Source organism: Neophocaena asiaeorientalis, unplaced genomic scaffold (genome assembly GCF_003031525.2).
Source record: "Neophocaena asiaeorientalis asiaeorientalis breed wild unplaced genomic scaffold, Neophocaena_asiaeorientalis_V1.1 scaffold176, whole genome shotgun sequence".
Taxonomy (NCBI): Eukaryota; Metazoa; Chordata; class Mammalia; order Artiodactyla; family Phocoenidae; genus Neophocaena; species Neophocaena asiaeorientalis.
Genome location: NW_020175788.1, coordinates 225,754 through 251,973, shown reverse-complemented (window position 1 = coordinate 251,973; position 26,220 = coordinate 225,754). Strand labels below are relative to the sequence as shown.

The window sequence follows — 26,220 nt, the reverse complement described above, 5'->3', positions numbered from 1 at the left end:
TGTGCCAGGTACTGCTCTGGGAATGAAAGGGCACGTGGAGGCATTTCCTGCCTCTAAGACACGTAGAGTCGAGTAGGAATGATCAGGCGTGTCTCCAGAGACCCTGGACACAGTTGTAAATTGGGAAGTGCCCTGAGAGTGATGGGATGTGGCGGGAGACCTGGGGACCCAGACATGACACCACTCCCAGCTAATTTTAAGTGTGGGCATTTCACAACCACAAGGAGAGTCTGTCTTCATTTGTAAAATGGAAATACTGATAGTACAGGGACCTCATCCAATTTCTGTGAGAAGTAGGTGGGATAATACATATGAAAAGCTTAGCTCGGTGCCTGCCCTGTAGCATGCATTTCATCAATGTCCGTGATTATTATTGGTATTACTGAGACATGGGGAAGAGAGGGCACGTCCAGACAGAGGGATTAGGTGAGATTCCCTTTAGCACAGGTGTAGTGTTTGAGCTGGATCTTAAAGAGTGAGTTAGATTTGGACTTAAGGATTTGGCAGACAGAACCAAGAACAGAGGGGGCCATGCTAGGGGATTAGTGAGCAGTTGACGATTTTCATTTTGTTGTTTTTTCTGTAGCAGAGACAGCATGAAGGAGAATGGGGGGAGAGAATTCACATTGGAGAGATAGGCTAGGGCAGATGATGAAGGATCTTGAATGCCAGGCTAAGGAATCTGGGCTTAATTTCAAGGATATTAAGGACATTTCTAAGATTCTAAGTTTTTGATAAAAGAAGGGGGGAAATTACCGTGTTCTTCAGAAAGATTAAGCTGAACATAATGGGTAAGAATTATGGAGGAGTAAGAGGTAATAATACATTTGAGCCAGGGAAGCCACTTGGGAACCTAGGTAGAGGTCTAGACAAAAAATGATACAGGGGGGCTTCCCTGGTGGCGCAGTGGTTGGGAGTCCGCCTGCCGATGCAGGGGACACGGGTTCGTGCCCTGGTCCGGGAAGATCCCACACGCCGCAGAGCGGCTGGGCCCGTGAGCCATGGCCACCGCTGAGCCTGCGCGTCCGGAGCCCGTGCTCCGCAACGGGAAAGGCCACAACATGAGAGGCCCGCGTACGCAAAAACAAACAAACAAACAAACAAAAAAATGATACAGGTATTCCTACATACCCCGTCCAAATAACCACAGCCACTGAGCTCAGATGGGGCCCGGAATCTGCTCCAGGCAACTATTGGTAATTGATCAGCTCTGGCTTGAGAGATAAAATGCATTACTACCCATCCCTGAACTAGAGCCACAATGGAAGAGGTGAGGGGGTTTTGCTGATTTCCATCTAGCAAACATATCCAGCTCTCAAACAGAAAGGGAGAAAAGGAGCGTCACTTTTTGACAACCTCTGTGGCATCCAATAGGAATAGTCTTCATAAGCTACAAAATGATAGCAAAGTCAATTTTTAACCATTAGAGACAGAGGACTTGGTTTTTGATTCATACACACCAACTGTTCGCTCCCAGGATTTTATGGGCAGGGCAATTCACAGCAATCAAACAGTTCCTTAGAAACTAGACATGTGAGTAGGGGAAGAGGAATTTGATTCAAAGTGGATTTTGATTTTCCACGGTACCCTTCTACTAGTAAAATCTGGTGGAAATTACAAATTGTAGAAATTCAACTTAGCGTCTCAATAACAGGATGTACCTGTAGATTTCGTAGAATTTGCAGCAGCATTCTCTTGACACCAGTTTGAGAGAAATAAGACTGTTTTCACAGAACCAACTGGGGCCAAATCTGAAGCAGCATTACATCAATACTGCTCATCCCCTCAATGATGGCAGGCACCAATCACGGCAGATACAGTCCATCATCTAACAAACACGGATTGGAGACTTCTGCGTTTGGGCCTCTCTTGCATTGATTGATTCTCTACTTGCGGGATTACCAATCTGACAGATATGTTTGCAGTTAGCTGGGAGCTTTTCTGATTCCCAACCCCCAAAATTAGATGGTGGGCTCTTTGAGAGCACGAACACTTTTAAATTCCTTTGTGTATCTCCCAGTACTCATTGAATTGAATTATACTAAAGAATGCTCCCCCAGAGTGCATGAACTATGGAATAAAGTAAATTGTGGGACCTCCAGTGGAGATTTCAGGTCCACACCTAAGAGATAAGGGGCAGAGAAAGGGCTGGGACACCACCTGAGAAGACCACCTCTTATGGAACCGCATAAGGCATACCCACTATGTAAACAACAGGTTCCCTGTACCACCTGTGGTCACCACACTGCCACTATCCAAGAAGGCAAAGGTTTTCTTCTCTTGGATTCTGACTCTGAGACCACAGCTCAGCACATCGCTCTGCTAGAGAAAGGAGGGTGTGAGATGAGAGAGCAAGGCTGCTTTCATGTGGTGCAGCTGGGTTAGGCAGGGCAGGCCTGGGCGGCTACACGTCCCTGCAAACCCATCAGTCATTTCCCTTGTCAAGGGCCCACCTCCTTTTCTCTTTGAGTAGATCGTGAGCACCCTCTGAGCAGGGATATGCCCTCATTTCTTGGATTCCCCAGGTCCTATCACAGCACTTGTTTAACTATAGGTACTCAGTCAACATCTGTAGATGGATGACTTGACAGAAGTGAAATCCTTTTATCCAAGTCTCACCTTCTCTCTTTCTTGGACTTCCCTTGAAGATGTTAGACAAAATGAAATGGTAAAAAGGGCAGAAGCAGGAAAGAAAGGGGAGAAATCATGTGATTCTGAGCTAAATAGGTTTCCCTCTTGTCCCAATCTCACATAGAAAGCCGTGCTCAGCATTTGAACGCATCTTCAAAGCGAATGCAGCTCCGGAAGGCATGAACGAGACATGGGCATTTGACTCAAGATTTTTGTGGAATGTTGGGGAAAAGGGTGAACATTGCAAAGCAAATCGCAAAGTGTTATCCTCCAGTGATTTTTTAAGTCTCTTCTGAGCTCTCTATTATCCCCCCAAAGTTTCCCTTAATTTTTCACTCTATCCTAATCCCCTCTCTGCCGCTTCCTCTCAACCCTCCTTCCCCCTCGTTCATCCACCGTTTCTTTTTTCTGTGGAGCAGTTTTTCTCACCCTTGGCTTCTCTATTGTGTATACTCATACCCATCCTTGCAAGGACGCCTTGGAGAACTAGCGTTTTAATACCCGAAAACAGTAATATGTGGATTCAGTAGAGAGCTCGCCCTAGCAAAGTTCAGTCTCCAGGATGACCCCCTCCCATGAGGATCAGGGGCTAGCATCACCAGGTGGGACTCACCATCGCTCACTGTGGTCACTTATCTCTTTCTTCCTTACCCCGGCCTTCTCTTATTTCATCCTTTTTAATTTCTGCATTTGTTCTTTCATGACCCACTTTTTTTTTTTTTTTTTTCTGTACGCGGGCCTCTCACTGTTGCGGCCTCTCCCGTTGCGGAGCACAGGCTCCGGAAGTGCAGGCTCAGCGGCCATGGCTCACGGGCCCAGCCGCTCCGCGGCATGTGGGATCTTCCCGGACCGGGGCACGAACCCGTGTCCCCTGCATCGGCAGGCGGACTCTCAACCACTGCGCCACCAGGGAAGCCCTCATGACCCACTTTTTAAATCTTTCTTTCATAGGAGAATCTGTGCCACTTGGGACTAGGGACATTGTTGAAATGACCATTGACAAGCCATAATGGCGAGTGAAGGAAAAGTGAAAGAAGGTGATTGATTTCTCACCGCCTCTTCCTCTTTCACCTGCTACTCCTTCACCCCCTCTTCCCCAATCTAGATTCTGATCAGTAGAAACAGTTTGTTATAAGCTCTTCATTAGTGGGAGGGAGGGAGAGATTGGAGAGCCAAGGCTTAGAACGCTCTTGATGATAAATGACAAAGACAAAGTTCCTGTCTTCAAAGACCAAACAAGAGAGTGGGAATGAGAGAACAACCAAGAGTGAACAACGAACGTCTATCCATTAATCGAGCTTTTTGGAGCTCGCCTAACCTCAGCCCCTCTCCCCACCCCGCCGCCCTCTTTATTTCACATTTACTAGCAACTTTGCCTGGGAGTGTTCAAGGGAAGGAAAAGATGAAACTCAAATCAATGAATTTCACTTCTGCCAAAGCTCACAACTTCCATCCTCTACCTCTTGCTTCCAAATACCAGGTATTAAAAACTGCATTTTGGGGGGGCTTCCCTCGTGGCGCAGTGGTTGAGAATTTTCCTGCTAATGCAGGGGACACGGGTTCGAGCTCTGGTCTGGGAGGATCCCACATGCCGCAGAGCAGCTAGGCCCGTGAGCCGCAACTACTGAGCCTGTGCGTCTGGAGCCTGTGCTCTGCAACAAGAGAGGCCGCGACAGTGAGAGGCCGGCGCACCGCGATGAAGAGTGGCCCCCGCTTGCCGCAACTAGAGGAAGCCCTCGCACAGAAACGAAGACCCAACACAGCAAAAATAAATAAATTTTTTTAAAAAACTGCATTTTTCCTTTGCAAGATATTCTGACATCAATCCTTCTGCCATTCCAATTTGCATCATCACCTCATTCGGGTCCTCATTATTTCATGCCCGAAGAGCATCTCAGCATCTCTGTCCCTCTAATCTCCCCTGCAACTTAAATCACTCCTGTACCAGCTCAGGCTAATTATGTCACTTGAATTATGTCCCACCCCTCTTTAGACATTATCAGTGGCTCAAGTCCAAACATCTCATTCTGTCCTTTGAGGTCCACCTCAGTCTAAATCCAACTGACATTTCTACCCTTGGCTCCCACCACCTGTCTACCTACCTCTGTTTCTATTTGGCCATAGACCACGCCTTCCCACCTCAGTATCCACCTACCAAGGTGACAGCCATGCTTCAAGGACAATTCTTAGCCAGTCCAGATCATATCAACCCAGTAGTTTTCCCTTCCTGAATTTCTATTGCTCTTATCATGATCGTTACTATTTGTCACCTTTTACTGCTACAAAATTGTCACAAACCTCAGATAAGTCAGTGTGGGTCAGAAATGTGTTGTCTGATGCAATGAACAGTCCCTTCTGGGAAGTACCAAGTGTTTCTGATAATAGAATTGAGCAATTTCCTGAAAAATTGAGATTCAACTTGCACAGTTAACCATCTCTCCTGGGAGGAACTTAGTTACCTTTAACCAAATGTTCCTTTCTTGAACATAATCAGTGTTAACTAGCCACCTTTTCTTCCATAAAGAATCTCTACCAGGAAAGAAAACTTTGACCTGGATTGATTGGAAATTACCTCCTTGCAGTAGGCCTGAAACAAACCTTCAACACATGCTCACAAAGAATTTGTCTGAAGTTGTTTTAATAGATGCCAGTTATATTTTTATGGGTATGTATCTTTAAAAATAGCAGTTGGATACCCACGTGTGTTACACAGTGTGTTGGGTCACGTGAGTTCAGCTTCCTAGAGGCCCATAACTTGGCATGAAGATCTTTAATCTGAGGTCCTCAAAGTGACCGAGAGTCTCCTGAAACGGCCTGCCAAATTCCTGGGGATGTGCTGATGTACATTTTTTCCAAGGGAAGAAATCAGAGATTACATCAGATTCTCAAAAGCCTAATCACCCCTCCCCCCACCAAAGATTAACCACCAGACTAGAGGAAAAAAAGGCGTAGGAATAGTGGATGATAGAGTCAGTCTGTTACGGAACCAGGTTCATCTTACCCAACACAGCAAGACAAAAACGCTGGGACGCTGAGGTTTGAAGCAGAGAGGGATTATTCACAAGGCAGCCAGGCGAGGAGATGGAAAAACAAGTCTCAAATCCAGCTCCCCTAAGGCAAGGAGCCAGGGCATTTATGGGATGAAGACTAAAGGAGCAGGGTGATCTGAGGCGTAGGGAGCGTGGGGAAAGCTGATTGCGAAAAGGTGTGATGATGGTCGTTCTGCGCAGGCATAACTAAGCTACAGGCCTCTGCATGTTCAAAAGGTCACCACGTGGACACGTGCACCTGCCCAGTTGAAGGGTCAGTGGTCCTGTCTAGTCATAACCAGCTCAGCTTGAAATAGACACAGCTGACTCCAAACTCCTAAAAGACAACTTGGGCAAATATCTTATTGTTTAGGCTACATGCCACTTCAAGGACGTGCAAGTCTTAAAATGACCTTGATGAGTGAAGATGGGTGAAATGGATTTAACCCAGGGTTTCGAGGCTAAAGGATTAGAAAGTGTCTTTCCTTCTTAATCGTAAATCCACTAAGGGCAGCAGCTTTGCTCTATGGAGCCTCAGTACGAAATTATACAAAATTCACGACAGAATGGATCTGCTTTCTCCTCCTCTCCTCCCATCTCGGCCTTGACACTGCGCTGTCAAGATCAGGAGACAAGACTGAAAGTTCAGCTCAGTGCAAACTGTAAAAGATAACCAAGTTATTTGTCTTACATGAGTCCATCTTAGCGCCGAGAGACACCTGGTCTTCTTATTTTGTTAGAAAAATTCAGGGGACTTTGTGATATATTTTTAAAGCTCTTCATTAATATGAATGTAAATATTTCATCATTGCAATCCATTAAATACTTAAAGATATTTTTTCTGCTGCTGTACTAGTGGACTAGGTGTTGCTTAGCTACTTGAACTTCAGCAACGTCTTGGTTCAGAGGTCAAGACGTTTCTGTGAAACTTTAAAATAATATTAAGAAGAAACCTGGATTGAATAACATGTCAAACAATTGAATCATTTAGCTAGATTTAGTGTTTAGAGCCCTACATTTTGAAAAGGTAAGGTAAAACATTTTTGGTTAGAAGCTCACAAAATGCTGGGGTTTTTTTCCATTTATGATGAGTAAGACTGAGGCTATTATGATGGTTGTTCTTACGGGATTTGAGAATGGATGAGTCCTTCCTAAGCAAGCCTGCTGCCCCAAGGAAATCACCAATACAGGAGCACGTGATGTTTGATGGGTCTACTGGGACCAATGATATTAGTCAGGGTAGGCTAAGCTGCTGTAACAAAAGACCCAACAAGAATGTGACTTGATGTACAAAAAAATCTACCACTTTCCTATACAGCAATTTGAGGTACATGTTCCAGGTCATAGGTAGCTGTGCTCCAGGCGTTCAGAAACCCAGGTGGGGCACCCAACTTCCACGATTACTCTGGTCACAGCATTCCAGCCAGCTGGAAAGAAGGGAAGCCAGGCAGAGGTGCTAAACATCACTTCCGCTAACATTTCCTGGCAAGAACATCACCACAGAAAAACACCTAGCTCCAGGAGGCTAGGGAATGTGTTCTAATCATTCGCCCAAGACGAAGGGAAGGATGATTTGGGGGACCTGCTGGCCGTCTCCATCCCACCAACTGTCATGGTGTGGTTGTCAACTTATTGGTCTCTAGTCTCTGTTCTGTAACCGGGGTTTTAATTTCATCACGTGTTTATGATATTATTCAGTTTAACGAATCCCCACATTTACATCATGTTGACTTGGCTCTGTGACTAAAAGAGTTTTAACATGGTTCTCCCAACGGGACTGACTTAAACAACACGTCCTAACATTTCAAAGTGAAAATGAAAAATTCCAACCTGAAATTTCTTAAAAATGGAGAAGTGAGCTTCCCAAGATAAAACAACTGATCATGTTTTTGAGCAGTGTGCAATTTCTACATTCCTTCTTTTTCCTCAGCATTCCAGTGCAGGATAAGATGTCAAATGTGAGCCTCTGATATGAGGCTCTAATTCAGCAACACCACTCATAAAAATTATAGTTATTTGGGCTTCCCTGGTGGCGCAGTGGTTGAGAGTCCGCCTGCCGATGCAGGGGACACGGGTGCGTGCCCCGGTCCGGGAAGATCCCACATGCCGCGGAGCGGCTGGGCCCGTGAGTCATGGCCGCTGAGCCTGTGCGTCCGGAGCCTGCGCTCCGCAACGGGAGAGGCCACAACAGTGAGAGGCCCGCGTACCGCAAAAAAAAAAAAAAAAAATTATAGTTATTTGACTAAAAAGACCCCCAGACAACTACAGGAAGAAAACCTCCAGTTGAACTAATATGAAACCCATCTGCTAATTGGCGGTGGGGGTGGGAATAACGTTTCTAAATTATAAAAAAGACCCCCCAAATCACTATTTTTGTTTTCATAGTTTGTATATTATTTTTAATAATAAAAAATGTAAAATAAAAGATGTTTAATCTATTTTGCTATTATTTTGTTACTAATAAAATGGATTTAACTCTTCTAATTATTGTGAGGAGGGGTTGAGGGAGGTTCTGTTGTAAAGCAAAAAAAATTACAATTCAAGTTTTGATTATTTTACATAGCAGTGAATTAATCTGTGAGACTAATGTTTGCTACTTACTTCAGTCCAAATGTACCTTATAAGTCCTGGTTAATATTTCTTTGATCCTCAAAAATTTGTAAATATATATCATTAAATTTAATTTTACTTTAACTTCATAGAAGAAAAAGAAACTGATATAAAACTGAAGGTTTTGAGGACCTCCCTGGTGGCACAGTGGTTAAGAATCCGCCTGCCAATGCAGGGGACACGGGTTCGAGCCCCGATCCGGGAAGATGCCACATGCTGTGGAGCAACTAAACCCGTGCGCCACAGCTACTGAGCCGGCGCTCTGGAGCCCGCAAGCCACAACTACTGAAGCCCACGCACCACAACTACTGAAGGCTGCGCGCCTAGAGCCCGTGCTCCGCAACAAGAGAAGCCACCGCAATGAGAAGCCCGCGCACCACAACGAAGAGTAGCCCCCGCTCACCACAGCTAGAGAAAGCCCGCACGCAGCAATAAAGACCCAACATAGCCAAAAATAAATAAATTTTTAAAAAATAATAAAAAAATAAAACTGAAGGTTTTAGTAAACTTTAGGGAACTGTTACTTTCCAAGAAGAAATATTAATTCCTAAGACCCTCTAGAGTTTAAAAACATATGAAGCACCTTAAAAGCTTGGAGGTCATTATGGTTTGTTTGCTCCTTCATTGCACGTGTGCTCATTCTCTGAGCTTGGCTGGACTGCACATTTTGGCCTCATTTTCCTTTTACGGCTTTACTCTTGAAGTGTGGGCACTAACCGTCCTCTTCTTCCCTTTCTGAATAATTCAGCTAAAGCTTTCTGGTGGAGCAAAGGAGGGGAGACAACTGTGTGTCCAGTGGGAGGTGACACTGTAGCCCAGAGTTGGGGGGCGGTCACAGCCCAAAGGGGGTGAGGATGGTGTCTTTATGGGGAGATCATCCAAGATGAGGAGTCAGGGTCCAAGCAGAGCGGAGCAGGGGTCCCCACAGGGAGCAACCCAGTGGGGGGAGTCAGAACCTGATCAGGTGGGGGGGGGGTCCACAAAAACAGGAAAATACACTAATGTTATCGGAGTCCACGCGGGGGGAGGGGGCTGACACCCAGTGCTGGTGGCAAGGTTGTCAGAGCTCACACGAGGGGAGGAGGTCATTCCCAAGGGGAACGACTTGGGATGGGGGTGCAGCACCCAAGCAGGGTCAGAAGGACATCCATGGGGGCGGGGGGGTGACCTGGTAAGAGCTGTCAGAGCCTGATCAGGCGAGGGGGCCATTCCCTCAGAGTCTGGGGGTGGGCTCAGAACAGGGATTCAGAGCCTGAGCAGGCAGAATAGGGTACCTGTGTGGGGAAGGGGATGGCGGCAGAGATGAGAGACTGGTAACATACAGGGGGACTGATCAAATGTAAACAGACAAGGGCTAATGAAGCCGATTTCCCACCATCAGGGAAGAGAGTTACCAACACATACAGAAAAGGAAAAAAACTAGAATTCAATCCTGTGGTGCTCAGGTGGAATTGGGATGTTGGGATGTATCAGTGTGAACTCATGGTTTCCAATATGTATAGATGGATACAGAAATATAGATATAAAGGGGGTGTGTGTGTGTACACGCATGTATTCCTTACCTCTGTCCCTAGCTCTGTTCATTGGGGGAGCCTAGGAGTAGTGCCACCCCAATAGCAATGAGCATATCTTGGCATCAAAACACTATTTCCCTCTGAAGGAACCTGGACTCTTTGGATTAATGGCTGATTCCAGGGCTGGGACAGAGAAAGTACAAGATGAGCCTGGAAAAATCTCCTTATGCTTCCAAAGCAAAGAAGTACAGAAAGAATGATGGGGATGTGTCAAAAGGACACAGAAGCCACCTTGAATGGACTCACGGTGGACAAACAGGAGACAGTTTGAGCACTGAAATAAATGACAGTGCTAGATTATAACCCAGTGAAAAAGATAGAAAATCCTCAGTCTGTACACACAAATAAATGAATAACTTGAAAGTCTGATGTGTAACACGATATTTACTTCTTATCACCAAGTCCTTATTTATTACAAAGAGGGTTAGGGTTAGGGTTATAGTGACTGTAAAGTGGGGGCCCCTGGGAGACACCACCTGGATCAAGGGATCAAAGTGAACATTGTCAATTCTGTATTTGGAACATCACAGTGGCAGCTACTCTTCCATGGTTTGTGGGGGGGAGTTATTTATATTAGACTTCCAATTTTTTTGTAAGTTTATTTCAAAACTATACGATGATCACTGTAGCCAGGCAAAGTCTCCAGCTTAATAACAGGGACAGCCCGGCAGATAACAGGAATTGCCACACTCATCACATGGTTGAAATGTTTCCAGCAATGAGCGTAAGCCTAAAAGATAATCCTGTCACATTTCGACAAAGTATTTCACTCCCGGAAAGAGATCAGTTCATGCTTTTCTCTGCAAACTCTGGTACTTAATCTGGAAACCACTCTTGGTCCATGTGCAGCCTTTCAAAGCCCTTTTCAGAGATCATAATTACCTTTCTTAGAGAATATCAGAATGTTCTTAGAGAATTATCAACAACACATATTGGAACCATGAATTGCTTTGGCTTGCCTGGATGGTTCTTCCTTTTGTCAATATTTTCACTTGCTTTCTAATATCTTTTAAATTGTATTTTACTATAACTACATGATTACACGAATTTCCACTTAGCAAAACATAGTCAACCATTTCGTGAAAATCAGAAGATAGCTCTGATCTCTAATGGAAGGGACTTCCCTGGCAGTCCAGTGGCTAAGACTCTGTGCTCCCAATGCAGGGGGCCCAGGTTCGATCCCTAGTCAGGGAACTACATCCCACATGCCGCAACTAAGAGTTTGAATGCTGCAACTAAAGATCCCACACACGGCAACAAAAGTCCTGAGTACCCCCAACATCGAAAACCAAAGTCCACATTTTAGTAATGATCCTTGTTTTGGGTTTTTTTTTCCACAAATTTATTTATTTTTGGCTGCATTGGGTTTTCATTGATGCGCGCGGGCTTTCTCTAGTCGTGGCGAGCAGGGGCTACTCTTCATTGCGGTGCGCGGGCCTCTCATTGTGGTGGCTTCTCTTGTTGCGGAGCACGGGCTCTAGGCACGTGGGCTTCAGTAGTTGTGGTGCATGGACTTAGTTGCTCCGCGGCATGTGGGATCTTCCCGGACTAGGGCTCGAACATGTTGTCCCCTGCATTGGCAGGTGGATTCTTAACCACGGCACCACCAGGGAAGTCCCCAGTAATGATCTTTTAAGAGAAAGACACATCTGGTGGCAAAACATCTTATAAAATGACAACTCACATGCAGGAACCCAGAGCATCATGGTGAAATAATTATGGCTAGTACTGATTATAAATCTTGGGAGAGTATTCATGAGTTCTGAGTATGGAGACCCCACCCGGATGCCCACTAGACTTTTTAAAGGGATCCGTGGTCAGACAGCTTTAGGAAATTCCTGTCCAGGACCAAGACTGCTCCCCCACACTCCTGGCATGACCTTGCCCCCCATCTTGTGTGGCACCTGCCCACTCCTCCGGGAGCTGCAAGTCTGGGGAAGGACCTCAGTTTCACAGTGACACCAGTTTATGAAACTCTAGCTGAGACCACTGCCAAGAAGTGCTTGCTCAACCCTCCTTCAACGGCAGGGGGAATCTCCCTCCCCTTTTCAGGGGGACGCTGAAGAAAGGATTCATACACGAACCCCAATCTTCTCACCAACCCCGGCCCACACCTCCCAACAACTGAACTTGAAAAAAAAAAAGCTGGTTAAAACCACTTCCTATATTTGAGACTAGAGAAGAGAGTGGTAGGCACGATTTCCTGACTGAACAAACCAGGCTAATACTTATATAGAGCAAGTGCTGACTGTCCTAGAGACGGATGGACCAGTGAGGATGACAACCTGGGCGGATTGATCCTTCCCCCAGCCTCCCAGCGCGATGCCAGCAAGAGGCTGAAAGGAAACCCAGCATTCTGCAGAGAAGTACCTTTTCTTCCTGGCCCTCACATCGGCAGCTGATCCCAGGGGACCGGAGGATGGAGCCAGGCTTGCTCATGTGGGGATTCTTCGTATTCATCGTCGTACCTGGCTGCGTGACAGGTAAGGGGTCACTGGTGTCCTCGGAGTCCTGGGAAGGCTAAGGATGTCGACTCTCCCCAGCCACAGAATCCGAGAGGCACCTAAGTAGAAAGTACGGGGAAGGGGGTTGAATCCTGGGTTCTACCCCTATGTCCACAGCCCACCGGGGGCCCGTTTTATGCCTCAATTATCGCCGACCTATAAAGAGAACTTGGAACGGTGGGCTCTCTGTCGCTCAAAGTCTTTGACGGCTGATTCTGGGAAGAATAGGGTGATGTGATATTTGAATGTTAGCATACTAATAAGCAGAGTCCTCAAGAACTTGGATTTTCCACTGAATTCAGTTTTCCACCGCACCCACAAAGCTGTAAGATAATACTAAGAATCCACTAGGAGTCTAAGACCAGGTGAATGTCTGGCAGACATTACTAACTCACATATGAAACATTGGGATCATTTAAGATCTCAGAAGAGTTAAGCCTCAAGGATGTATACTTTGTTTTTTACTGTCTCGGGAAATAATACCTAGGAAGTTTCTTATATGTGTAACTTTATAGAAGTTTTTAAAAAATAAGCATATCACTTTCAGAACATTAATTCTTATGTTCTTATGTGTATATATGCATGTATGTATGTGTGTGGATATATACATATGTATATATATGAAAGTTTTGAATTCCTTTCATCCTTTCAAAAGGGTTTGTCAGTTTTTTTTTTAAGCAATAAGAAACCACCAACTTCTACCTCAAACCTCCTTCTTAATTGAGTGTGAACTTTCTAATAACATCTTCCCTTGCTTATGCAGGAAAACAGGTAAGATATCAGAGTCTATGATATTATATCCTTCGTTTCTAGATATATAATGATGCTAAGTGGCCACAGAAAGATATGTTAAGAAGTGAGACAGGATGATGCATAAGGAGTCTTTTTTGCTCGTTTAGGGGAAATGACCAAGTCACTGGGCTGTGAACTGACCCAGGTGTAGGATCTTCTTTACTGTAAAGTGAAAAGTGGGCATGATTTTAGGAAGGCTCATAATGAGATTTCTACCTCCACAGGGTCTTTGCAAAGTGGGAGGTCAAGCCAAGCCAGAACAGAAAAGTCTTTACAGTTAATTATGCCTCATCTCTGGGAAACACATTTCAAGTAAACGCGTGTTATTGCCAGCCGATGATGACTTATCTGAAGATTTGAATGGTCTTGTAGCAGTGAGGCCTCCTTCATACACTCACATCTTCAAAAATCTATCCAATACGTCTTGTTCCCCTTTTCAACACTGGAGGAAATACTAAAATGAACAAGACATAGCCTCACTCCTTAAGAGACATATAACCTAGTAAGGGGAAGAAAGGCATAGATATAATAACAGCAGTATGGGTGGAATGGGATAAGATCTAGGGGAGCAGGGGTATATCAGGGAAAGCTTCGTGAAAGCAGCAGCAAAAAGTGCCCTGAGGGGGCAGTGAATTTCCCTGAGTGGAGATTCCAGATAGAGAGGCCCACAGGAGCAAAGACACAGCAAAGCATCAGGGAACAGCCCCCAGCCTTGGACGGGGATGTGGGGTTGCTGGGGATTAAGACTGGAAAGGTAGGATGGCGTCAAATGAATGACCCAAGGCCTTCGTAACAAGTTTAAAAATTTAAAGTTCATTTGGGAGTCAATAAAAGACTACTAGAAAGTAAAAATGACCATTTATAGAGTACCTTCTATGTGCCAGACGTATAAGTCTTCTTTTCCTCTTCATAGCCCCTTTGCAAGGTGGATGTCACCAACCCATGAGATGAGGAAGACCTCAAAACTCAGAGGTCACACAGGCAGTGACAGAGCCAGGACTCAAGCCCAGTTTTCTCAGCCATGTGTTCTTTCTGGTCCCTGCAGACAGGGTCCGAGCTCTACAGAGATGATTCCGTAGAGAGAGTAGGTGCACAGACAGGGCGTGAAATGGTCCCATCCAGAGGCAAGTGAGGACTTGGTAGCTAAAGAGAATGATACGGGCTGAGTTTCTGGGATCCACATATGGCTTAGGAACCACTCCAGGGTGAGAAATAATCTCATCTCAGGCTTCTTCCTCCCAGGGGAACCCAGTCTTCAAATAAACAAATCTTTTTATTCCTCAGAAGGGAGAGGTTGCTAACGAAATCAATCAGACTGTCAACAGATGCAATTTCTAGCTGATTCATAAGGCAGATTTTCAGTCTGAAAATTTCCAAAGCCACCATTTAAAATTGTGATGGGTGACAGGGGACGTATTAGTCAACGTGAGTGTTTTGAGTCTCTGTATTACTGGGTCCTGGGATGTGGTTGAAAAGAGAATTCTCCTGATGTTGCCAACAGGCACGTTATTGAAGGTGCCTTTCTCAGCATTGTGGAAATTCTGAGAGTTTATCTATGCCTTGATCATCTTTCTTTCATTCTAGGAATTCTGTGATCAAATCTTCATGCCCTAGACTCAAAAAAAAAAAAAAAAAAAACACAATGCGGAAACCCATTAAGATGATATTTTTGTCTAATTATCCCTTCTTGTAAAGATGACTGCCCACACTGGAATTTCCATCTTCACATGTATCATTAAAACACAAAATGTTTAACTCTGCATATTTAATCATTCAATTTCTCTAGATCCCAAGGTGTTATTACCACTGTTTCCTTGCTCATCTTTAAGATGTACTTTGGAGAAGATGTATATATATACATATGGGGCTTTGGTAAACTTAGGAAGTATCTCATGAAACAGTTGCTACTTTCTTTAAAAACAGCATGTCTTAAATAGGCAGTTCTGTTTATCACCCGTACATCTGCTCCTTTTGAGATCTGAGAGAATTAAGGCACCAAAAAGAGTTGACTTCACTGATAGACAGTCAGCTAGAGATGCTATAGAGGACAGCTGATGAGCTCTACAGCTCCTATCCTCAACTTCACTCATCCGAAAAGAAGACTTCTTAGCTTCTTTGGCTAAAGCCCTGAGTAGTCTGGAGGCTTCTGTGTTGTTTCTTGTTGAAGTCATTCCTATCATAGCGACAGTCACACTTAAGTCAGGCTAGCCCTCAACGTGGTGGTCATTCAAGTTCATTTTCCGCTCCCTTCATTTCCAATGATCAGTAGAAACTGTAAAAATAACAGAGTTCCTTTGGGAAGGGGGGCCATGTCACCTGAGGTCAGTGGATAGAAGAGTCAGGGATACTGAACTTCGCAGGGAACAGAAAGTGGTCCAAGGCACCTCCGAACGACCATCGTTGGAGGAGGTGAAGGGCGTGATTTTTGGCAAATTTCTATACCTCCCTGGGCCTCGGTTTCTCTGAAAAATGAAAAGGTTGATGGAGCTGATCCTGAGACTGACTTCTAGCTCTATCGCTCTATGTCAAGAATTCTGAACAGGAAATAAAATAAGCTCTGTCGAAAGGCCTTTTCAAGCCGGCGTACTTTTGGATGAAAAAGTTTCCAAACCGAAGACATACACAGCAGGGTCTGGGTTAAGAGACCTTTGCGGGCCCAAGTGCCGAGGCTGACGTATCATTGTAGGTTATTTCCAACTCCTGGAAGGTACCGCGCAGCACTCAGGCGAGGTTGTAAACGTCAAGGCGAAAACACTTCTCACTGCTGGGTGAGGCTCCTGCTATTCGCTTTTCGGGCATTTTTGCCCTCAAATGATTTCCTTGCTTCTCACAGGGGAGGACTTACATGAGTGGGGACCTCCTTCTCTTTATCCGAGGCCATTCCCTATGAGTAAAGGAAAGAGGACCTTAATTCAATCGATTGTTTCAAAAAGCTATAAGCCCTGCATCCCTGAAAGTGGTCAAGGCTTTCCAGCCACGTCAGGGGAGCCACAGAGGGGCGCGTATGCTGGCTGGGAAGATGGATGGGGCGGAATTCCAGTTGTTCTCTGCTGCCCTCCAATCTCTATGTTTTAACTTCCCCGCCTAGAAAGTGAAATTAGGGATATGTGTCTTTCATACTTTTCAAATGAAAGAGCACCCAGATGGCAAACCAGTAGATTCTTGGCTTTAGGAGAGGACCTTGGCTTTTGTTCATCATCTGCTCCCCTGCCCCAGACTTTAGGCGGCAGTGAGAATCAGAAAAGGAAGGAGACTTGAGTGGAAAGGTGACAGAGGCTGGGTGGGGGATGCCGCTGAAAAGGTAAAACTTTGGGAAGTTCCCTGGTGGTGCAGTGGTTAAGACTCTGCACTTCCAACGCAGGGGTCACAGGCTCGATCCCTGGTCAGGGAACTAAGATCCCACATGCTGCCTGGCAAGGCCAAAAAAAAGGTAAAACTTTGGGAAGTTCCCTGGTGGTGCAGTGATTAAGACTCTGCACTTCCAACGTAGGGGTCACAGGCTCGATCCCCGGTCAGGGGACTAAGATCCCACATGCTGCCTGGCAAGGCCAAAAAAAAGGTAAAACTTTGGGAAGTTCCCTGGTGGTGCAGTGATTAAGACTCTGCACTTCCAACGTAGGGGTCACAGGCTCGATCCCTGATCAGGGAACTAAGATCACACCTGCTGCGTGGCAAGGCCAAAAAAAAAGGTAAAACTTTGAACTGTGGGTTTATTCGTGTCTGGTGAATGTCCAACAGCCAAACAGAGTAAAGAGTTCCTCTATCCTTTTCCTCTCCATTAACCCCTGGGCTCCCTTTCTCTGCAAGTGTTTAAGCAGAGCCTAAATGAAAATTTGTCAAAAGTGGTGTAGAGATTTCCCAAGCCAGGCAGGAATGGCCTCTGATCCCTTTGGACTTAGAACCTAGGATTCCTTCTCTCCAGGCTAACAATGTGTGTCACCTTGGTACCAGTCATGGCCCACCCAGGGGCCCTCTGAAGCCACTGGGGGTATCTAAACTTCCAGACACTCTCCTCTCTTGTTCTTCACCCAGGCAGGTATCAGGGGAAGAGAGATTGGAGACCCTTAATGAGCTCCCTCATCCCCTCTTTGGCCACCCTTTCTAGTAATTTCTTCAGGAAGTTCTGCTTCAGTGGAGTCAGCCACTGCCCCAAGTATTATCCAGGGGGCAAAAAAAATGGTCCATAGAACCTCACCACATAAAGACAGACCTCATTTGTCACTCCTATACATACATCCTGAATCTCCCAACAGGAAGAACAAAGTGATAGCAAGACTCCATCTGGCTTAATCTTTCTTGAGTGGTGAGTCCTTGAGCAAATTTGATGAGTGCTGTTAACTGTCTCCTTAGAAAACTGTACATATGCACAAAATTTTGAGGATAATATTTAGGGTTGTAGCCTCCCTATCAACCAGGGTCTCCAGGAAGGACCTCCAATGAGGTTCTTTAATATCTGAACAGCTATAGTTGTGAGCACAGAGGATGAGACACAGGAAGTTATGTTCCCTGGTAAGGGAGCTATAGTTGGCTTGGCAAAAGCAACCTAAAAGGCCCTGGGTGCCTAGACAAGATAGTAAGAAAAAGGTACCAAGGACACAAGGCAAGCAGGAAAAGTGAAGAGCCAGGACTAGAATCCAGGCTTCCCAAATTCCAGTCCAATATTCCCCTTAGGTCTTCACGTCGACTCTCAGTGACATCCATCCATCCATCTTTCCATCCATTGATCCATCCATCTTTCCATCCATCCATCCATCCATGCGTTAGGATTACCAAGATGGAAAAGGTCTTTGCTCTTAAACTGCTTCTGGCCTAAGACTGGAGATAAAACATCTGCTGAGCAACTCCCACCTTGAAGACTTGCCAGTGGAGGCAGCAGTGTTTGCCAGTGAGTCAACAGCCATCACTGAATCCCTCCCCCTCTCAGGCTTTCAAATAAGTCACCCATTTAGGGGAAAACAATAATAGAATCATCTCTAGGTATTTTCCACTTTAAGATTACTCAGGAAGCTTTTGGCTGTTTGACTTGTTTGGAGGTTACTCTGGGATTTGCCTCCATCAGGGAGAAAACACAAGTCCAACTGGGAAATGTATTTAGAGCCGTGGTTCCTAGCACAAACTGCACATTACATGTGCGTCTGGGAAACTTTAACAAATGATGCCCAAGCCTCACCCAAGACCAATTAAGACCAATTAGGTCAGACTCTCTGGAGATGAGAATTGGACATAAGGATAACATTATTTTTAAGCTCCTCAAATGATTCGAGATGCGGTTAGGATTGAAATCCACAGAATAATGATTCCATGGTTGGTCCAATTCCATTGTTTTATTTCTATTCACTAGGAATAGGTGCCCTAGCACAGTATTTCCCGAAGTTTAATCTATTACAGATCACCTAGGGGCTTGTTGTGAGGTAGATTCTGACTCAGGATGTCAGGGGTGGGGGCTGAGATTCTGGTTCAGGCTCCCTGTGAGGCCCATGTTGCTAATGCCCTAACCCCATTTTGAGTAGCAAGGCTGTCACAGGAGAGAAGAAATGTGGGCTGTGTCCACCCCACACAGAACTTGCAAGTAAAATGGGAAAACCAGTCTGGGAAAGACACAAGATCAAATATTACAAAGTGGTATGTAGCAAAGTTGACACATGCCACAGCGACCAAAGCAGGGTAAGGCGCTTCGCGGGGCGTTCAGAAAGGCTGCTTGGAGAAGGTGGCTCTAAGCTTGTGCTTGTGAATCTCAGAAGACGCTGGAGGGTGGTGTTTCCTAATGATGTTGCTACAGTTGTATACGTGGGTCATGCTCCTTGAGTAACAACTGAAAATTGAGGTGTTAATGAGAGCAACGAAACAAATGACGCATATTTCAAATATTGAGTTGGCCAAAATGTTTGTTTGGGGTTTTCCGTAAGATGGTACGGAAAAATCCGAACGAACTTTTTCATATTTTGTGTTGGCTGCATGCAAGATGAGGCTCAAATGGCTAATGATGATCTGATAAAAACTAGTACTTTTGCTCCGACAAGAAGCACCTGTGTTCTCCTCCTCTCATTTTGATCCTCTAGTGTCTACACACCTTGTTGGGGTCTGGTAGACTTCATTCCCACAATGGGTCACTGAATCAGCATCACCAGGACCACATGACACCTCTGGGTAACAGTCAAGAAGTCCAGGGTCTTATTCCCCTACATCCAAATTGTGCCCCGACCTAGCCCTGGCCAACGGCACACCACAAGGCCAGAGCTCTGGGACCTCCATCCTGACCGCCCACGTGACACTTTGCCCCCACCCACCCTGGCCACGCGGCTTTCCATCAGCCACGGCGCCTGCACTCTGAACCCAGCGTCAGGTACCCAGGAGGATTTCAGGCAGCAGAAACACTAAGGCACCAAAGTGTGGATGCCATGGGTGGGGGTGACCAGAAGCTCACAAGGGACCAAGTAAGGTGAACAGCCTGGGTCAGACTAGTCAGACCTGCTTCTTGGGTTGCTTTCCCCCCCTTTTCCAATCATTCTGGATGCAGTGAAAGGCCAGGCTGGCATCAGGAGGCTAGGAACAGTTAAATAATTTTTCCCAAAAGAAGAAGAAAGAGAAGCAGGTTTCTAAAGAATAAAAAGTAAGTGCTAAGGAGGCGACTGGTTCCTTTAAAAGAAAGAGCGTGGAAAGCCCGCTGGTCTTCAGGAGGCCCTCTTGAGAGAGAAAGCTGAGTGGTGGGCGAAGCTGTGAACTGGAGAACAGACGGCTAGCTGGGGCAGGCCTGGCACAAACCCTGATCCCAGTACCCACTTTTTCCTTTGAGGCTTATTTGCCTTCAGCCTTGTTGCAGGAAACTTTTTTTTTTTTTTTTTGGCTATGCCGCGTGGCTTGTGGAATCTTCGTTCCCCGACCCGGGACTGAACCCGGGGCCACAGCAGCGAAGGCACCGAGTCCTAACCACTGGACCACCAGGGAACTCCCCAAGAAACATTTTAAACACGAATGATAATAACAAGAGCTAATATTCACAGCCTACATGCTCTCTTACAGGCATTATGTGAAAACGTAGTGTTCCTTCCAATAATCCTGAAAATCAGGTCGGCCTTGCTCTCACCCCCATTTTGCATCTGGTAAACTGAGGCTCACAAAAGTGAGTAAGTTAGCCCATGGAACACAACCGGGGTGGGGAGCGAGGATGTGAACCAGGCTGGAGTGGTGCAGAGCCCTCTTTCTTGATGATTCTCCTGAACCCACGTTAGTAAACAAGTTTACTTTCACTTTTTTAAAAGTGGAAGAGTCCGCTCTGAAGAGGTCCCGCTGCTGCTGTGGTTGTGCGTAAGTGAACGAGCCTGTTCCTACAGACTCCGACCCCAGATGCCCAGCAGCGATCCCTCCATCTTCTCTAGGAGCTGACCTCTTTGGGCACACAGAGCCCCTGCAGACTTAAATTCTCTGAATCCCGCTCTCCCCCTCCTTCTATGCCCCAAACAGCAGCTCGGGGTGTCTTTCCTGCATTTGACTGTGCTTGAAAGAAAGCACTCGAGTCGAGCCACGTCTGCCCCAGACGCCCACGAAACAGAGGAAATTCTGAGCACCTCCGGGCATGAGTCAACCCCACCACGTTCAGGAATCTCTGCCCACAGAATCACCCACTCTTTTCTGTTTGGGCCCAAAATAGATACCTCCTTCAGAAGTCTTGCTTCTTTTTGTATCCTCAGCAATAAGAAAACAAAGGTGAGGATAGGTGTGCCTCTGAGGCATGATGGTGGGAATCTTCTCTGCTGTGAAGTTTTTCAGAGTGAAAACAGTGCTGCCAAGGTAGACAGACAGGATGGGTGTGACAGGTGGAGGAGGGACACAGGAGGATGGATGGGGACAGTCTCACCTGTGGCATCACCTTCAGGCACTGCTTCATTCCTTTGTTGATTCATTCATTCGGCAAATATTTATTGAGCAACTACTATGTGTCAGATACAGGGTTAGGAGATGAATGTAACCCAGTCCTTGGCCTCCAGGAACACACCATCCAGCAGGAGAGAAATATATCGCACAGATAATGCCAACATAAGCTGAGATCTAAAATGCAAATACAAAGAAAGAGTGGATGGAACACACAGACAAATGTTTGTTCCTATACGAGTCCCCTACCCGTGTCCCCAACATTGGCAGGCAGATTCTCAACCACTGCGCCACCAGGGAAGCCCTCCCTGTACCTATTGAATCAAGAACTACCTCACCTTTACACTAACATTTGGGACAGAAAGGAGGGCTGAGAGCATTACTTGGTCATTATCAACTACTGAAGTTATTAAAATCAAACACCACAGATTTTGAATTTATAACAACATAGAGGATGTGCAGAAGCTTTCTTTTGCTCGAGAAAGTCCCTGACCGAGAAAGTGGGAACATTTCAGGTGGGAGTAGTTACATTCCTTGAAGAAGAAACTAATGGCTCCCACAGCCCCCAGGTATTGCAGAAGTACCATTTATACACAGTGCTGACCGATGGCACGTCCTCAGCGGAGTGTGAACCACTCCCCAATTCTAAACGCCCAGGAAGGACCTTCCTCTCCAAGGAAGAGATGAAGGGAACCTAGTCAGTCCGGTTACCTTATATACTTAAAAGCAAAGCAACAGTGTTTCTTTAAAACATATATATATATAGTATGTGTTTATGTGTATACATGTTTGTGTATGTATACACATACATATATATACTATGTATATATACATATATGTGTATATATGTACGTGTGTGTACATATACACACACATGTATATAATATGTGTATATATGTGTGTGTGTGGATAACTACATATACATAGTTTCATGAAATGAGGTCCTTGGAGCAAATTGGCTCATCTCCTCAGAGAAAGATCATGATACCAAATAAAGGGCAGAGGAATCATTTCTAAGTTTTGCTTGAAATCCCCGAAGGCTAAGTTGACGTCAGCTTCTTCCTGCCTCGGGGCTCTGTGAGTTTCCCGGGAGTTTCGGGGGAGGCTGCGCATCTGGCATCTTTCCTGGTTGCGGCCGGGGCTGTCACGGGGTCCCCGACTGATGAAACCCGCCAGAGCCTGCACACCCAGCTGAATGTGGTATCTGTTTCCGGTCCCTGTGGTGGTGACACCTCTGTTCAGAGCCTGATTTAGAATAAAAGGATCTTTGTGAAGAGAAAACTCCTTATTTTAAGTGGAAAGCAAAACAAACAACTACAAAAAAAAAATTACAAACCCCAAAACCTTTTAAAAATAAAAGGGCAGTTTCCGCTGACACCCTGCTGACACCCAGGAGAGCACAGTACCGCAAAGGGTGAGCATTTCGGCTCTGATGTGCAAATGGGTCGTTGTTTATCTCACTTTTGGCTTTCAACGCCTTTCACTGGCCATCAAGTTTCACTTTCCCTCTTCCCAGGGTTTCGTTAACCTCACTCCTCTAGCCTGAGTTTGCAGTGGGCTTGTGCAGAGGGTCTGCGAGCAGAGCTGTCAGGACACCTCAGCCTCCCGCCCTCCTCCTCCTGGGAGAGTAAGTGTGTGCGCTGCACCTGTTACCTCACAGAAGCCTCACAATGACCCTGTGAGTCAGGTACCACCATGATCATTCCCATTTTACAGATGAGGAGACTGAAGTTGTGAAGCAGTCATTCCTGCGCCCAAGAAAGTGATGGAGGCGGGCTACCGGCTCCATCCCTGTACAAAGGAAGCACACAGTCAACAGGTCTCATTAACTCCCGTGGGCTTCTTAGGGTAAGCCTTCCAGGTCTCATTTTAAGTCACTCTTTGATCCATCCCCAAATTAATTCTCCTGAAAACAACTTTCGTGATGCCTTTCCGCAGATCAAAGAGCTCAAATCATTCCCCGCTGCCTGTGGGGCACACTTCCTCTGCCTGGCATCCCATATTCTTTCTGACCTGGACCATCTGCATGTCTTCTGCACATCAGGCCCCCCAGCTCCAGGCACCCCAGCCCGCAGGTCTCCTATTCTGCAACCGTAGCTTCCTCACCTATGATTTCAAAGCCTAGGGGCATCCTCGCCTCTTATAATCTTCCACGTCTCGTCGGCCTATTTGGAATTCTTCCCAACTGGAAAGCATCTTGGGAGAGCAGAAAGGGCTCATGAACTTGGGATTCTGCAGGCTTGGATTCAGATCCTGGTTTGGACTTGTGTGACTCTACTTTCCTTTAAAACAATCGCTGGGTACCATTCTCTGCAGGCTCCAGCAGGGTGGGGGCATCTGATGGACACGGTGTGGCAAGCACTGTGTAAAGAAATGGCGGGTAGCTTGGGAGTGCAGCGGAATGCCCAAAACCAAAGAGACAGGTCCAGGAGGCTTCCCAGAGAAATGTGACAGCAAGGGAGGCCTGCAGGACAAGCAGAAGTCAAGAAGGTGGAAGCGCAGTCATGAGCAAGGTTAACGACAAAAGACAGAGCATAGTCCACCAGGCTGGAGAGCTCAGGCGGGGGGCAGAGGTGGAGGCTGTTGAGGCTGGGCTGTGAGCTATGTCATGGAGCCTTGCCAAGTACAGAGGCTTCGACTGTATCCTGGGAGGAATGGGTACCACAGAGCGGCGTGGGCAAGGGAAGGATGCAGTCTGGGCTTTAGAGCATTGGCTCTGGCATCCGTGCGTATGACAGCAGGCGGGACAGGGGGAGGGGGTGCAGCCTCGGGGGGCGCTGAGTGACCTAGTGGGGAGCTGGTCATGGGCAGGTTCTTCTAACCTCCATGGGCTTCAGTTGCTGTGGGTATAAAGTGGGATGCGGCGGCCTGCCTACAGTAACCAGGATATAGTAGGTGCTCAGTAAACATGGCTTGCTGGGCTTCCAATCTGCACAGCTAAGGCCCAGAGCACCTCTCCACAGGGCTGTCTCACAGACTTCTCAAACTCAGTACAGCCAGAGCTGTGGCCCCAGGCCTGGTCTTCCTCCTCTATTTCCCATTTTAGTGAAAGACACTACTATCCACCCAGCTGCCCAGGAACCCTGGGCAAAATCCTTATTCCTTTCCCTTGGCTGGCACTCCCTATGAAGCTCCAGTCCCTGTAGAGTCCATCCCGAATGATCTCTGCACGTTAGCACCCAGCATCTGCTCTTCAAGCTCCAGCACCCACCCCACCCCAAGATGCCCACAATGGCCTTCCCACCACGCGGGACACATGTGGGACGGGGCGGGGACGGTCAGAGCATACAGTGGCCACACGAACAGGATGCAGCCGAGACACAGGGAGGAAACTGTGGACGAACAGGGTCATGTAAGGCTGCGGATCCAAACGCTGGCCTCACACCGACCAGCTGTGCAACTCCGCCGCGAAGGTCACTGACCCTGTCGGGGCCTCACCGCCATCGTGTATGACACAGAGCCAGTAAGAATGACTATGTAATAATTAATCATATTTAAATGTTTCTTATTTATAACTATATTAATCATACTGTAGTACTTTGTATATCAATTTATTATACATTTAATATTTTAATTATAATAATGTACTATATAATAATCATTGTATTAATTGTCATGAATATTCCTAACAGCCTACTTCATAGGGGGCTGTGAGGACCAGAGAGGTCCATATATGTACCCCGATCAGTGCCCGGTGTGCAATGTCTCACACACCTTGGACAGAGTGGGCACTGTCTAAGCATGCGAGGAGATGGATAGGGAGGGTCTCTAAGCCCCTTTCTGTCCCGACATTCTATGGCTTAATAAACACCCTATAGCGGAGTGAAAAGTCATCCCTTCAGCCCTGTGCTGACCGAGCCATTCAGCCCCCCAGCGGCCGGCAAGCTCCCCTACCTGCATCCGGTCCATTTGTAAGCAGGACTGAAGGTTTCAGTTCACACTATGGAAGGAAGTCTATCTAGTTCACGCTACAATTACCACATCCTTGGCGAGTCCCATCTGTCCTTTTCAGCGCAAAGCAATGCCCAGTGAATCATGGGAACAGGTCTTAAGTGCCCATGCCCTTGGAAAGCGCTGCCACCTGGGGTTTAAATTCTATATGAAGCCCGACACAAATGCCCCTTGCCGGACCATCACCTGTGGTCGTCAAGCCTGAGGTGTCTGTTGAAAGGAACAGCACCCACCTACGGCACCGAGCAGAGGGCTGGATTTCGGTGCTACCTAAGAATTTAGGGAAGGCAGGAATGGTGCAGAGCTGGCCCTTTAAAGGGCGCTCTGGGGAACACGGAGCCTGTTTCCTTCAGTGGCGGCTGAGGGAGGACAGCCCAGGCTGAGTCCACAGACTGAATTCATCAAAAGCCTTTCAGTTGAGGCTGCTTTTCTGAGGCCAGTCCCCGGAGTACCGGGGAGGGCTTTGGGTCTCATTTAATCGACGATCTTAACATAACCTCTTCCCGACCCTGTGTCACCCACTCCATCATCCGCCCACTCTGACACATCCTCATCCTTCTTCTGTTTATGGGGCAGCGCCTGCTGACATGCAGATTTGGGAAATACGTTCAGGCTGCTGTTTGTCTACCCTGAACCCGACTTAGGCGAGTCACAGTGGACAAGCAGATAAGGGCTGCCCCCAAAGCACCAAGAACCCCAGAACCTTAATCAGCACCTTCCCCTCCGGGCAGTCTGTGGCCTCCATTTCCATGTCTGGATTGACATTCTCCATGCAAGGGTCTGATCCCCAACCAAGACGCACGGTGATGTCTTAGTCCGTGCAGGCTGCTCTAACAGAATACCAAAGCCTTGGGGGGCTCAGAACAACAGAACTTCATTCCTCACTTATTCCTGGAGGCTGGGATCTGAGATCAGGGGGCCGGCATGGTGGGGTTTGGGGGAGGGCCGTTGTGTCCCCACATGGTGGGAAGCAGAGCGGATGCCAGCTCTCTCATGACTCCTACAGGGGCACAAACTCACCCCTGAGGCTCCACCCTCATGGCCTCATCTCACCTCAAGACCCCACCTTCTAACACCATCACGCTGGACAGTAAGGATTCGGCATACGAATTTGGGGGGGACAGGGGGGCCTCAAACATTGAATCCAAACAGCACACACATGTGTCTTGTTTAAAACTGAGTGTGATTCTTGAGAGCAGGCGTGAAGAAGAGTGTCCCAGAGTTAGGGGGATGGCAGGCATCTCCGGGAGGTGGAGTGGA

General features: G+C 46.7%; 1 protein-coding gene across 1 annotated transcript in view; it reads left to right on the top strand.

Annotated features, from left to right (window-relative positions):
- The first annotated feature begins 12,050 nt into the window (after positions 1 to 12,050).
- Positions 12,051 to 26,220, top strand: part of IL2RA (interleukin 2 receptor subunit alpha) — a 45,290-nt gene continuing 31,120 nt past the window's right edge. Inside the window, exon 1 of the mRNA XM_024732284.1 lies at positions 12,051 to 12,327. Coding sequence (XP_024588052.1) covers positions 12,264 to 12,327 — 64 coding nt within the window. The 5' untranslated portion in view covers positions 12,051 to 12,263. The remainder of the gene's footprint in view (positions 12,328 to 26,220) is intronic.